General features: G+C 39.6%; 4 protein-coding genes across 4 annotated transcripts; 3 read left to right on the top strand and 1 right to left on the bottom strand.

The window, feature by feature from the left end:
• Positions 1-117: 117 nt before the first annotated feature.
• On the top strand, positions 118-2,028 carry SAPINGB_P006121 (uncharacterized protein; the record flags this gene model as incomplete). The annotated part of the gene is made up of 1 exon (XM_032000835.1): positions 118-2,028. One exon carries the CDS (start codon positions 118-120, stop codon positions 2,026-2,028), a length of 1,911 nt encoding a protein of 636 aa, XP_031856726.1.
• Positions 2,029-2,050: 22 nt separating this feature from the next.
• On the bottom strand, positions 2,051-4,309 carry SAPINGB_P006120 (uncharacterized protein; the record flags this gene model as incomplete). The annotated part of the gene is made up of 1 exon (XM_032000834.1): positions 2,051-4,309. The coding sequence occupies one exon, from the start codon at positions 4,307-4,309 to the stop codon at positions 2,051-2,053; it is 2,259 nt and encodes a 752-aa protein (XP_031856725.1).
• A 399-nt stretch (positions 4,310-4,708) lies between these two features.
• Positions 4,709-8,723, top strand: SAPINGB_P006119 (uncharacterized protein; the record flags this gene model as incomplete). The annotated part of the gene is made up of 4 exons (XM_032000833.1): positions 4,709-4,766; positions 4,842-4,906; positions 4,953-7,578; positions 7,780-8,723. The coding sequence occupies 4 exons, from the start codon at positions 4,709-4,711 to the stop codon at positions 8,721-8,723; spliced, it is 3,693 nt and encodes a 1,230-aa protein (XP_031856724.1).
• Positions 8,724-11,108: 2,385 nt separating this feature from the next.
• SAPINGB_P006118 (uncharacterized protein) lies at positions 11,109-12,464 on the top strand (the record flags this gene model as incomplete). The annotated part of the gene is made up of 1 exon (XM_032000832.1): positions 11,109-12,464. The coding sequence occupies one exon, from the start codon at positions 11,109-11,111 to the stop codon at positions 12,462-12,464; it is 1,356 nt and encodes a 451-aa protein (XP_031856723.1).
• Between the last annotated feature and the right edge of the window lie 325 nt (positions 12,465-12,789).

Raw genomic sequence — 12,789 nt, 5'->3', positions numbered from 1 at the left:
AGACATAAATAAATAAAAACTTCCCCATTTTTAAATGTAAACAAAAACAACACCAAACTAGCCAGCCAGCCAGCCAGCCAGCCAACCCATCCATTCATTAAATCCAACTTAAACAAAATGACCTCTGATGCAGAGTTTCTCACAAAAAAGTTTGGCAAACAAGATGAAGAAGTTCTTGCAGAATGGTCTTCAATTAGGCAGACATTTAATCTGACTTCAGAGACTCTTTTAGCAAAGTGGGAAGCCCACGATATGTCCATGGGCAACAACTCAAATACACTTTCTCACGCGTCACTCCAAGACTTGCAAAAATCTCTGCAACGGGCATTGGAACGATCTGTAGGGAACAGTGGATCTGGATCAGCAGCTTCTACTCCGGTACCGAAACAAAGAATAACTCCAAGAGTCACTCCAAGATCACTCCATAGCCCAGCTTCAGGTATTTTGGGATCACTACTACCCATGAAACGAGCAGCACAGGAATCGCCAACAAAACAAGTCAAGACACCAAGAGTATCGTTTGGATCACCTACTAAACTGGAAAGTCCACATGCAAAACCTCCATCCTCAGCTACTCCTCTGAAATCTAGTATTAAACAACCGGCTATATTTTCGCGATCAGGAAAGGGTAAGGTCGTTGAGGTTTTGAACGACCACCTTGATGAGATTACAGAATCTTCAAACCAGCCCGATCTGCGGGTCAATGTAGATGTGAAAAAGTTCAACTACAAAACCATGTACCAAAAGCTTTCTGATATTGCAGAGTACCTCGATGAGCAAATTGAAACCATAACAGCTGCTGTGCAAGAAGCTCATGACATTGAACCATCTGAGTTTGGCAACCCGGCTACTATTTCTCAAACTGAGATTGTAGTTGTGGGTCGTATTCTTCCAGAATCCCCGATTGATGATAAGCTTTCGACAGTGCACTTGCAGGCCGGCCGTCGAGTGGGTGCCGGCTCGCGAGTGCCTTTAAGATTCCCCGAACACCTCGAATGTTTTTTTTATCCTGGTCAGATAGTTGCTGTACGCGGGTCGAATGCAAGTGGATCCTATTTTGCAGTTACTGAAATTCTCGACATTCCGCTGCTACCGCCGGCGGCATCTCCCATGGATGTACTGACAAAATATACACTCAACACTGCATCGAACGGACTTAAAATTATGACCGTGGCAGGACCATACACTTACCAAACAGACTTAGACTTTGCGCCGCTTGAATATCTAATTTCGCTGATTAACGACCACATTAAGCCCTCAGCTGTGATTCTTTTGGGGCCCTTTGTGGATGTGTCTCACCCAATGGTTGTCGAAGGTAACTTTACTGTTCGCAACCCACGCACAGGCCTCGCAGATGAATCAGCCACGCTTGATGGGCTTTTCAAGTATGCCATTTCCGAACGCATCAAGCGAATCCATTCAGACATTTCTGTAATCATGATTCCACATGTTCGCGATGCTGCAGCTAGCCATGCTGCGTTCCCACAACCTCCACTGAGCCGCCGTGACTTGGGGTTGCCCAAAAACGTGCACTGCCTCCCCAACCCTGCCACCTTTTCTCTCAACGAAGTTGTGATATCAGCCTCGTCCCAGGATGTAATTTTCGACATTGCAAGGACTTCAGTGCTTATCAATTCCAAAGAGTCCAAGATTGGTGCATCAATGGGGGCTCTCTTGGGTCAACGGTCGTTGTATCCGCTGTTCCCTGGATGTACAGAAACCTCTAAAGTTGGTAGCAGCTTTGAAATCACCACAGGAAGCATGCTGGATGTGCCATATATGGGACTTGCGGAGTTTAACAAGGCCTTGCCTGACATTGTGATTTCGCCGTCACGTATGAAGAGTATGGCGCAGATTACAAGCAACGTCATCATGGTAAATCCTGGGTTTGCATCTCGCCGTGAGAGTCCTGGCGAATACGCCATTTTTTCAATTCATCCTTATGAGAGTGAGACCCAGCAAGTGGATGAGGACTACGTTACGAATGACGTCTACAAGCGTGCTCGGGTAGAGATTGTAAAAGTATAGTTATAAATTTGGGTTATTTACTTTAATTGTTTTTCTTTGCTTCGGTAGTTTTTGCAATGTAGGACTCAACAGTAGCTTTAATGGCGGCTATGGCCTGGGCCTTGGGATTAGAAATGGCCTTCCAGACAAGCTCATCATCTGTAGGAGTAGACTCGCGTTTTTCAAGAGTAGAAAGCTCTGGAGCGTTGGCGAGTTGCAGGGCCACAAAGTCTTTACGGATGAGATATTGTTCCTTTTGGTCCTCGAGTTCTTCTGGGGTAGGGAACTTGGACAGAACAAGAGCCACAATGCGGTTCAAGATGAAGTAAAAGTGTTCGGCAAAGATAAGAGCAGCAAGCAAGATGCGTGGGTCAACATTGACAAGACCAAAACCACCCTTAGAAAGGTCTGCAAACTTTTGGTAGGTGGGTCCGTACATGATGACCAGAGAGGTGGTCACAACTGTTCCAATCCAAGTCACGTAGCGCAAATCCGAGCCCCAAGAGCCGATAGAGTCGGTACGCTTGGGGATTGGGCGGCGGGTAAAGTAGACGATTTTTGCGGCATCACCACGGAGTTCAAACCAGTTGTTCAAAAGACCAGCAAAAGGGGCCAAAGACCAGGCAACACCAAAGATATTGACAAAGGAGAACTGGAGGACCATTTCCTGGTATTCAGCATCAACGCTAAACTCAGGGAGTTTTGAGCTAGCACGGACTTGTTCAAGGTACTTGGATTCTTCAGGTGTGTCTTCAAAAGTGGGGGTTCCTTTGGAAAGAAACTGGTCAACCTTGTCCAAAGCCTTTACTTGGAAATAAGGCAAGACATTTTCAGTAAAAGTACTAATGATCTGGGCAGTGACCATCATGTAAAGGACCTGGGCTTCAAGACGATTACCATTGACTTGATAATTGGCACCGCTGGCAATGTCTCTGCCGATAAAAGTATTAACAGAGGTCGAGACAAAGTCAAGGTGAGGAATAATCAAATGGCCAAAGGGAAGGTAGACGAAAGCAGTCAAGAACATGGACCCAGTAGATGTGATGAAAGAAACTGAAAAGAGCTTTTGGTTAAAGGAATAATCAAAGGAATCATCAGTCTCGTGGTTTTCCCAACCAATGATTTTGAGAATAATCAAGCGGTAAATAGCAACGACTGTGGGGACAATTGCAGCAAGAACAACGGTAGGGATAAGTTTAAGGACGGGTTTAAGAGGTCCATGGTAGACCTGAACAATAAAGATTTCAATGACGAGAGCAAGAGATTGAAGCAAGAAGATGACGGCAACTGCACCGAGAATGAGGGGGACCGAGACAAGCTGTTTTGCAACTCTACGCCAGTATGAATAAGTGGGGGTGATAACACCTGTGATTTTGTCCATTTCAAATGCATTGGGTTTGAAAGCAGAGCGAGGCGTAGTATGCGCAGAGGAGCCCTTGACACCCCAGCGAAGAGCCAGGAGGTTTTCCTTGCGTTTCCAAAGATGAATGAAGAGAACCCCCCAGACGATGTTGAAGAGCCCAAAGAAGACGGTATAGCAGCCGATAAAGAAGTGCATGAAGAAGCCTAAAATGGCAGGAACAAAAAGAAAGCTAGTATAAAAGTGGAGATAGGCAAAGTAGAAGGCCACCTTTTCGCCAAAATGAGAACGCAAGAAATCAATTTCCTGGTCGTCAATGTATGGGCGGGCCTTCCAACGCTTGAACCATTCGGCATTGAGGTCATGATCGGTAAGAGGGAAGATGGAAGTGACAAAGGACCATTCACCAAGGGCTGGAGTGATTCCAAGACCCTTTTCGTACTTAGGGGAAGTCAAAAACTCGTAAACCAAGCGAAGCTTTTCAGCTGGAGAAATTTTAGAATCAAGACTTTCAATGGACAAGTCATCTCCTTTTGGGATAAGTCGTTGAACACCGACTTGGTAATCTTGAATACCAGCATTGATGTGGAGGGTTCTGAGAAGGTCAAAGGTAGTTTTGATGAAGACAAACACAGAGCCCGGGTTTCCCTGACGGATCTGAACATAAAATCCAGAAGTAATAAGAAGAGATACAAGTTTTTCAAGAGTAGACTCGTTAAGTTGGTTATCTTTAGGGTCGGTTGAGACTTTGACTTCAATGACATAGTCTGGGTTGAGTTCAGGCAAGGAAGTTGCGGTTGATGTTTTTTTTTCAGCCGCAGGCTTTTTTGTTGACTCAATGGGCTTAGAGTCGGTAGGTTTAGTTTCAAGAAGAATAGGGTCTGGTAAAGAAGAACCGGTTTCCTTAGGAGGAACCGGTCGGTCTGCGGGACTTGCGGACATTTGTAGAAATGGGTGGTGAAGAAGTTTGCTGTGGTGGTGGCAGAAATGAAAGTTTCTATGAATGTCAAGGCGGGTGAACAAACAGACAGGAAGGCAGGCAGAAAAAGAAGGGCGGCTGGCCAAGTGGCTGTGTGGGTGGGGAAGGGAGAGGGAGAGGGAGAGGTAGAAATGGGCGATGTAAATTGGTTTTGTAGCAACTACTGGGAAATTGCATAACCCCTGTTTACCGGAGTTACCCTGTTTTTTAAAATGACAGACAAAATTCATCAATCAATCAGTCAGTCAAACAGTCAGTCAATCAATCAACCAGCACAATTTGGTTGTTCAAAACACCCTGTGGATCATCCAAACAAACAACCAAACAACCAAAACCAAGTTCTATTGGGGAAAATATTCAAAATGACATCGTCTTTAGTATTAGATCCAGATGCGTTGCATGATATTATGCTGCGGCCAAGTATGTTGAAATTATTTGATTTATGTATATTTATTTTTATTTATTTATTTTTTTTTATTTTGCTAACTGTTTTAGACGTCGATGCAAAAATTGCAGCTCTCCAGTCTCTCAAATCATTTGCAAAACGAAATCCCATCAATGTATGAAATTCTCTCATTAAAAATATTTCTAAATCTAACGTTATAGCTCTCATATGCTTTCAGTTACTTTGAAACCCTTCGCTATGTAGTCGAGTCCTCAGATACCCAGCTTCACTCGCTAGCCCATTCATGTAACGGACATCTCATCAAACGCATCATTACTCAGAACCCGTCCTATCTCGCTGAAATTCTGGATGCTGCTGTTCCCATAGTCATTGACGGTCTTGCGGATTCCAAACCTTCGATCCGGACCTCTAGCATGAGTGTATTTAAAGACATTTGGATGGCATGTCCTGAGCGTGTAGACACTTTAATCCGCGACCTGGGACTTTCCAGTAGTAACCCCACAGTACTCTTAGGATGCCTTGACTTGCTCATTTTCAGAATTACAAACACTTCCAACATCTCGTTCAAACCATTTACCCCACCAGTTGTTGCACTGCTAAGAAACCAGAACCAAGATGTTCGTGTAAGTGCCAGTAAAGTTCTGACGACGTTTTTCCGTGTGGCACGAGAAGCAGCCAAGGAAGATTTGGCCAAAGAATTGGCCAACCAAGGTGTTGATACTGGACTGGCTGAAAATATTCTAAGTTCAGTCAATTATACTCGGCGGTCAGTTTCTCCAGCTCCTTCTTCACCAACCCAGTCAAAGGCCCTTAACATTGATTTCTTTTTACAAGACCCTCGCTACGAAATTGAAGAATTCCCAGCAGAGTATTGTCACTCGTTGGACAATTTTCGACGTGAAATCACACTCATGGCTCCATGTTTTGAGGGGAAAGAAACCGAAGCCAACTGGACCAAACGTGAAGCCGGTGTAAACAAGCTGAGAGGGTTGTTACGGGGGAACATTGCTCAAGAGACCCCGGATCAATACTGTTTAGCATTGAAGGAGTTGTCTCAGGGGATTATTAAAGCAGCTTCATCTCTACGTACAGTTTTGTCTACCTCTGCATGTCAATTAATTAAGGAGAGTTTCATGATGCTAGGCAGTAATCTGGATAGCATTTCGGATATTTATTTGAGTGCCACCATTAAGTTTGCATCTCTAGCTAAGCGCATCACCAGTAGCAATGGTATGATGGCAGCCAGTGCGATTGTTGCCAAATCTTCATACTCGGTCAAGGCAATTAACTTGATCCAATCGAGTTTGGGCGATAAGAATGCACAACCACGGTTATTTGCAGCAAAGCTAATTCGGCTAGAATTGTTTTGCCATAGGACCATTAAGAGCATTGTAGACTCGACAGGCGGGCGCGAGATTATGGAAAGGTGCATTGTCAAAGGTCTTGCAGATGCAAACACAGGAGTACGAGAGGAAATGCGGCTGGCATTTTGGGCTTACAATGAATTGTGGCCAACACAGGCAGCCTCAGCTGCACATGCTTTTGACTCTTCGATTCGTAAAGGTTTGGAGAGAGTCAATCCTACTGGCAAGCCGTTGCCATCGTCGGGCGCAACTAAACAAAGCAGTAGGCCTCAGAGTGGCGGGCTACGTGAGTTTATAATGCAATCGAGAGAGCGCAATAGTGGGTCACGGACTGAAATGAGACAAGAGTCAATACAGAGTACAAGTGGACCAGGGCCAAGGCCGAGGCTGGGCATGCCTCAGCGGTCTGGTGTACGTAGGGCTGTGGGAAGCAGTGGGAGTAATACGAGTGGAAGCAGCAGCAGCGGTATGTTGCGAAGCGTGTCTCGAGATCGGTCAGTAAGCCAGTCATCGTTAGAAGAGTCAAAGATTAAGTCGCGCAGTTTTAATTCTACAGAGGAGCGCAATTTTAGATCATTGCAACGATCTGTGACACCGGAAATGCCAGTGTCGGAAGTGATTGTGGCCAACTTATCTTCGAACCAACCCTCAAAAACCGAGGCTGGAGCTAAGCTGCTTCTAGAAAACCTTGACAATAAAGCTAATGTGCCATCGCTGGAAGTACTTTCACGGACTTTACACCGGTTATTTATTAATAAACGCAAGGATGCAGTATTTCAGCCTACAATCTATGCATTGGTGTCGGACCCCAAGGGTCTTGAGTACCTATCGCAAGTGTTTTCGCCAACTGAGCTGGCGCTTTCTGTGATTTACTCGTGTCCGAGCTCTACTCAGGGGTATCCAATTGTGGAGCGGGTACTGATGGAAGTTGACCCAGAAAAGCGGTTATCATTAGTGACATATTTAGTTTCGCACCGACGGGATGTTGTTGGTGCCGCTGGAATTGGGAATGACTTATACACGCTCAAATTCTTAGAAGCCGTGGTCAGGGACTGCAAGAGCATTGCGATGAACGATGAAGTAGTTGAGAATATCAAACTTTTGACGCTGTATCTACGGGTTGACAAGGATCTACCTGTGAGCCATGTGTTTGATGAGCTGAAACGGGATATTGGGTACGTTGTACTACCTGAGAATGTACCGATTCCAGACACTCCGACGGAGTCCAGAGATGTTGAGATGTCGGACTTGGAAGTGGAGGTTGAAGATGCAAAAGATTCAAAAGATTCAAAAGATTCAAAAGATGCAAAAGATGCAAAAGATTCAAAAGATTCAAAAGATGCAAAAGTTACGAAAGTTACGAAAGAACCTGAGACGCCAGTCTATGACGAATCGCTTACACGGCTTTCGGGTACTGGGTTTTATGTTGGTGAGAACAAGTGGGAGAGTTTTGAGACTCAAGGTGAGTGAATTTTTGTTTTATTTTTGTTTATTTATTTTTTTTTTTTTTGTTTCCCAAAGTTGTTGCTACATTAATGCAAAACAAAAGGCTTTTGTTAGTAGCAGCAACAACAGCTGTTGGTGATGCCCTTAACGGTGATGAAGTTTTCTAACGGAGGTTTTCAATTTTTTTGTTATTTTTTTTTTTTGTTATTTTTTTTAGTCCATAACGCTACAACTGCATTGCAGCAGCTGACGCCTAGTGAGACCCCTGAAACATATGCAAGTCTACTAATAAAACTGCGGAGCCGTGAGATTAGTGAGCACGAGCTTAACAGCTTGGCGGCATTTGTGCGGAATAGCGGCGGCAGCACCAGCACCAGCACCAGCACCAGCGGTGGTAAGGAAAATATGGATGAATCAATAAGGGTAGATGGTGCAGAGTTAGTACGAGAAATGGTGCGATATGTTGAGGGAGGGTCAATGCCAGTAGTTAAAGCCAAGAAGGTGATGAGTGTACTTGGAAGTATTTTGCCACAGGATTTGGTTGGTCAGGAGGCGGCAGTGTTTCGGATGGTGGTGAAGCTCCAGGGGGTGAATGACGAGGGTATTGGTAGTGATAATAGGGAAGAAGGGGAAGATGATCAGGGGAAGTCTATTATTGTTGCAGAAAATGGAACACTAGCCAAGTACATTTTAATGCATGGAGGTGAGCATCTTTTAGGAGAAATCAATATGATTCTTGATACGGAAGGGGTTGTAAAGATGATTGAAGTTTGTGTGGATGAGATTTTGGAGCATCAGTTGATTCCAGGGAAAGAAGTATATGAGCGGCCGTTGGAAATGTGTTACACGTACCTGAACATGTTGGTGAAGCTGAAGCGGGTTGTAGGGAGTGATGGATTATGGGATATTACTAGTGGATTAGATATTAGTGAGCTTGAGAAATTGGGACAAGCATTGGCGCGTGGACTAAAGTTGGAGCAAGTACCGGCTGTTCGGAAGTTATGTTATATGGTGTTGCAGAGTCTTGCGGGAGCATATCGGGGGGTGAGTGATGCACGGACGCGACAAGATTTTGAGGAGGGAGTTGTTGCACAATTGGATGATAAGTCTGTGAGGTTACTTGAGTATATTGTGGGTAGTGACGCGGGATTTATGTCTTGACTACGAAAGGTAGATGGATATATAGTAGAATTTACAATTTAAAAAAAAAAATAATTATTATTATTATTATTATTATTATTATTATTATTATTATTATTATTATTATTATTATTATTATTATTATTATTATTATTATTATTATTATTATTATTATTATTATTATTATTATTATTATTATTATTATTATTATTATTATTATTATTATTATTATTATTATTATTATTATTATTATTATTATTATTATTATTATTATTATAATAAATATATAGAAATGTGATGAATGAAATATATATTTATTTAATTTATTTTATTTTATTTTAATTTAATTTAATTTAATTTAATTTAATTTTTTATATTTTGGATTATTATATTTATATATATATATATGATATACGTAATTTTGAAATGGAGAAACATTTTTTTTTTCTCTTTGAAGGTAAAATAGAGTATAAATCAGGTAGTTTGACGATGGTTCCCATTAATATTGAAGGATTGGAATGTTTTAGGAAGGGGGTGTGTTGATGTTGTTAGTTATGGGGGGGTATTTTTTTTTTTTTTAAAAAAAAAATGATGATGATGACGATGATACCAAAATTGTTTTTTAAAAAAAATGGAATTCAAATTTAAATTAATTTGAGTTGAATTGAATTGAATTGAATAGATTTGAATAAATTTGAATATATTTGAATATATTTAAAAAAAAAGAAAAAAAAAAAGCCCGTTAGAAGGCTGTGCAATTTTACTTACCAGCGAAAAACAAGAAAATTTGCTGAGGAATGTTGAAAAGTTACAACACACACACACACACACACACACACGCGCAAACCACTTTAGGTAAACAAAGGGGGTATATAGAAAAAAGAAGTCGAAATGGTAAAAGTAAAAGATAAAAAAAAAAAAAAAAAAAAAAAAAAACTACAAATATTTAATAAAAAATTTAAAATAAATGAATGAAAAGATTGTAGAATTAAAAAAAAAAAAAAAAAATTGATAACTATGGAAGGTCACCAGAATAGGGAGAGAATGTTCTTTTTTTTTATTTAAATAAAAAAAAAAAAATAAGGATATATATCCTTGTATATATATATGTGATGATTTTGAAACATTTTAAAAAAAAAAAAAATTAGAAAAAAGTTAATTAAGGATTGTTTTGTTTTTTTTTAATTTAAAATAATTTAAAATATTGAATTGAAATTGAGTTTAAAAAAAAAATTAAATTAAATTAAATTCAAGTTTTGTTTTATTTATTTATTTTTCTCCTGAAATTGTCAACATTAAAAAAAACAAAAAAACAAATTGATGATGATGATGATGATGATGGCGGGATGAGTTTATTTTATTGACAACATCACACACACACATAGTTATATTGAATATATATATTTATGATTTATATACGATTAATTTTTTGACCATATTATGCATATTTCCTAAATAAGTAATTTGTTGATAATAATAAAGTGTACACTTACATGTATGTGTGTGTGTGTGATATACAGCCGTACTTCCCAAAAATGCATTAATTTTTTTTTTTTTTTTTTCAGGCACAGACGCGTTCCCTTATTTTTTTTTAGTTTGTAATAGGGAAAAAAAAAAAAAAAGAAATGTTACATTTAGACGTGTCGCAGAAAATCAACACACACACACACATACAAACTAAAAAAAGGGGGTACAGAAAGAAATTTTGATTGAATACATATATATAGACATAATTAAAAAAAATAATAATAAAAAAATGAATATGAAATATGACGAAATAGAAGAAAAATCTCAAATTTTTTTTAGTCTTTTGCTAAAAGGGGGTGGTGGGGAATATTGGCGGCTTTTTCTTTTTTTAAAAAAATAAAAACTATAGTATTGTATACACTGTTTATATATATATATATATATATATTCAAGAAAATCCACTCTAAATTTAATTTTTTTATTTTTTGAAAAAAATAAAGGAATTATATTTATATTCAAGTTTTGAAAAAAAAAAAAAAAAAATTAAATAAATAAATAAAAATCTTATATACACGTTCTTTTGTCCAGCAAGAGTCTCTTCTCTTTAACTTCCAGCAAATTTACACAGTTTATACTTTTTCTTCTTTTTTTTATTTAACTTTCAGCAGTTAACGGATACTTTTTATCCACCTTCTTTATACACTCGTTTTTTTAAAATATCTAGTCACTCGTTTTTTTTTTCTTTTTTTGTCCTATTATATTTTCAATTTATCTTTTTTTTTTTTAAAAAAAAAAATATATCTATCCATTCGTTTATATTCAATATCGAATTTTATCTCTTATTTTGTTTTTTTTTTATTGTTCAAATTTATAAACTTGATTCAAACTTTGAACGCTGGTCGTTTAACCTCAAATAACTCATCATCATAAACAACACAAATGAAAGCTTCCTCTCTCTTTTTAGGAGCCCTTGCGCTCTCGGCTTCAACTGCCTCTGCAAATCCCCTCAACTTCCTCCAAAATCTCATCAAACGTGCAATTAACCCAAATAACAATATTGCCATCTCACCCTATGAACAAGAAAATCTTCATATGAAGCGTAGTGTTTATTCAAACGATACTGCAGTAGCTCCAACAACAACTTTGACTTCTACTCGCTTTGAAACCGTGTATGCTACCATCACCATCAACCGGCCTTCTGTAACTACTTCGGCCACTGAAATCTCTTCAATCACTACCGTCGTTACCCCTGAAACGAAAACAATCTATGTCGTGGGCTCTGATGGCCAATCCTCTGCTGTTTCAACTGTTGTTGATATCACCTCAACTATCGATGTTACTTATACTCTTTTCAAAACAATTACCACTTCCCAGCCACCAGCTTCAGCTGAAACTTCTGCTGAAGTCCTCACAGTCCCCTACAATGAGGCCGAAGATGCTTTGGCTTCGATTGCTGCTGAAGGTGCAACAGCTCACTTTAATGGTAAATATGTCTTTGATGCTACTCAAACTTTGACTGTGACTGTGGCTCTCCAGGAAACTTCAACTCCGGTCGATACTGTGGTCGAAACTTCAACAGGGTCTGTGACGACGGACCGTGTTACTTATACAATTTACTCGACCTACACGCCGCTCCAGACCCAAACATTGACTGTCACCAAGATTCAAACCCGTTCAGCTTCTTCTGCTTCAAAGGGATTTGTTATCAAAAATGCTTATCTCAATGATACTGCTGCACTTAGTTCCAGTGAGGTTGCAGCAGCTGCTACTATTGCTGCTACTACTACTGAAGAACCTGTGTTTTATTCAACTCAAACTTTGGTAACTGCTAGCACCATAACTGCAACTCAAACTCAAACTTTGACTTCAACCATTATTCGCACCGTGACGTCTACACATTCGGACGGCTCGCCCGCTGCGGTTGAGACTGTGACTAACCCGTATGTTTATGTGACCACGGAGACTGTAACGTCTACGCCGACCTCTACCATTGTTCAGACTTTGACATTGACGCGCACTGCAACTTTAGTTGTAAGCACGTCCGTTACTTCGTCTCCTGAGGTTTATACTGTTACTGTGACACCTACAGGGTCTCTTAGTGAAGCTGTGACCCAGGAACCTGTTACTCTTACCACTACGGTGTATGCACCTGTGTCTGAGACTGTGACAGAAACAAAGTATATCACGCGCACCGTGAGCAAGACCTTAACAGCTTCTTTGGCTACTGGGACTGCTTGGACCAACGGAACTTCGACGCAGATTGTTTATAGACATCGTCATGCCTTGAGACATTAAAAGAAGGGTGGGTATATAAATGTATATATATGTATGTATATATATATATTTACTTGCTTAAGCAGTTGGTATAGAGAATATCTCATGTTTTAGAAAAGTATAGATTTGTTTTGTCTAAATGTTTAAATAAATTAAAAAGTTTTTGTCTATTGTAATATATTGCAAGTAAAATCAAAGAATAAGATTTTGAAAAATGAATGTGAGATCACGTGGTTGGGTAGTTTATTAGTTTTAAAGAAAAAAAAAAATTTAATAATAAAAATTTTGGACCAGTCCCCGACCGGGTATTTTCAATAAGACTTTAACAAAAAAAAAAAAAAAAAAA

This window comes from Magnusiomyces paraingens (assembly GCF_902498895.1).
Source record: "Magnusiomyces paraingens strain CBS 517.90 genome assembly, contig: contig5, whole genome shotgun sequence".
In the NCBI taxonomy this organism is placed as follows: Eukaryota; Fungi; Ascomycota; class Dipodascomycetes; order Dipodascales; family Dipodascaceae; genus Magnusiomyces; species Magnusiomyces paraingens.
The sequence above is the reverse complement of the archived record's forward strand: the minus strand, read 5'-3'. Positions and strand labels throughout refer to the sequence as shown.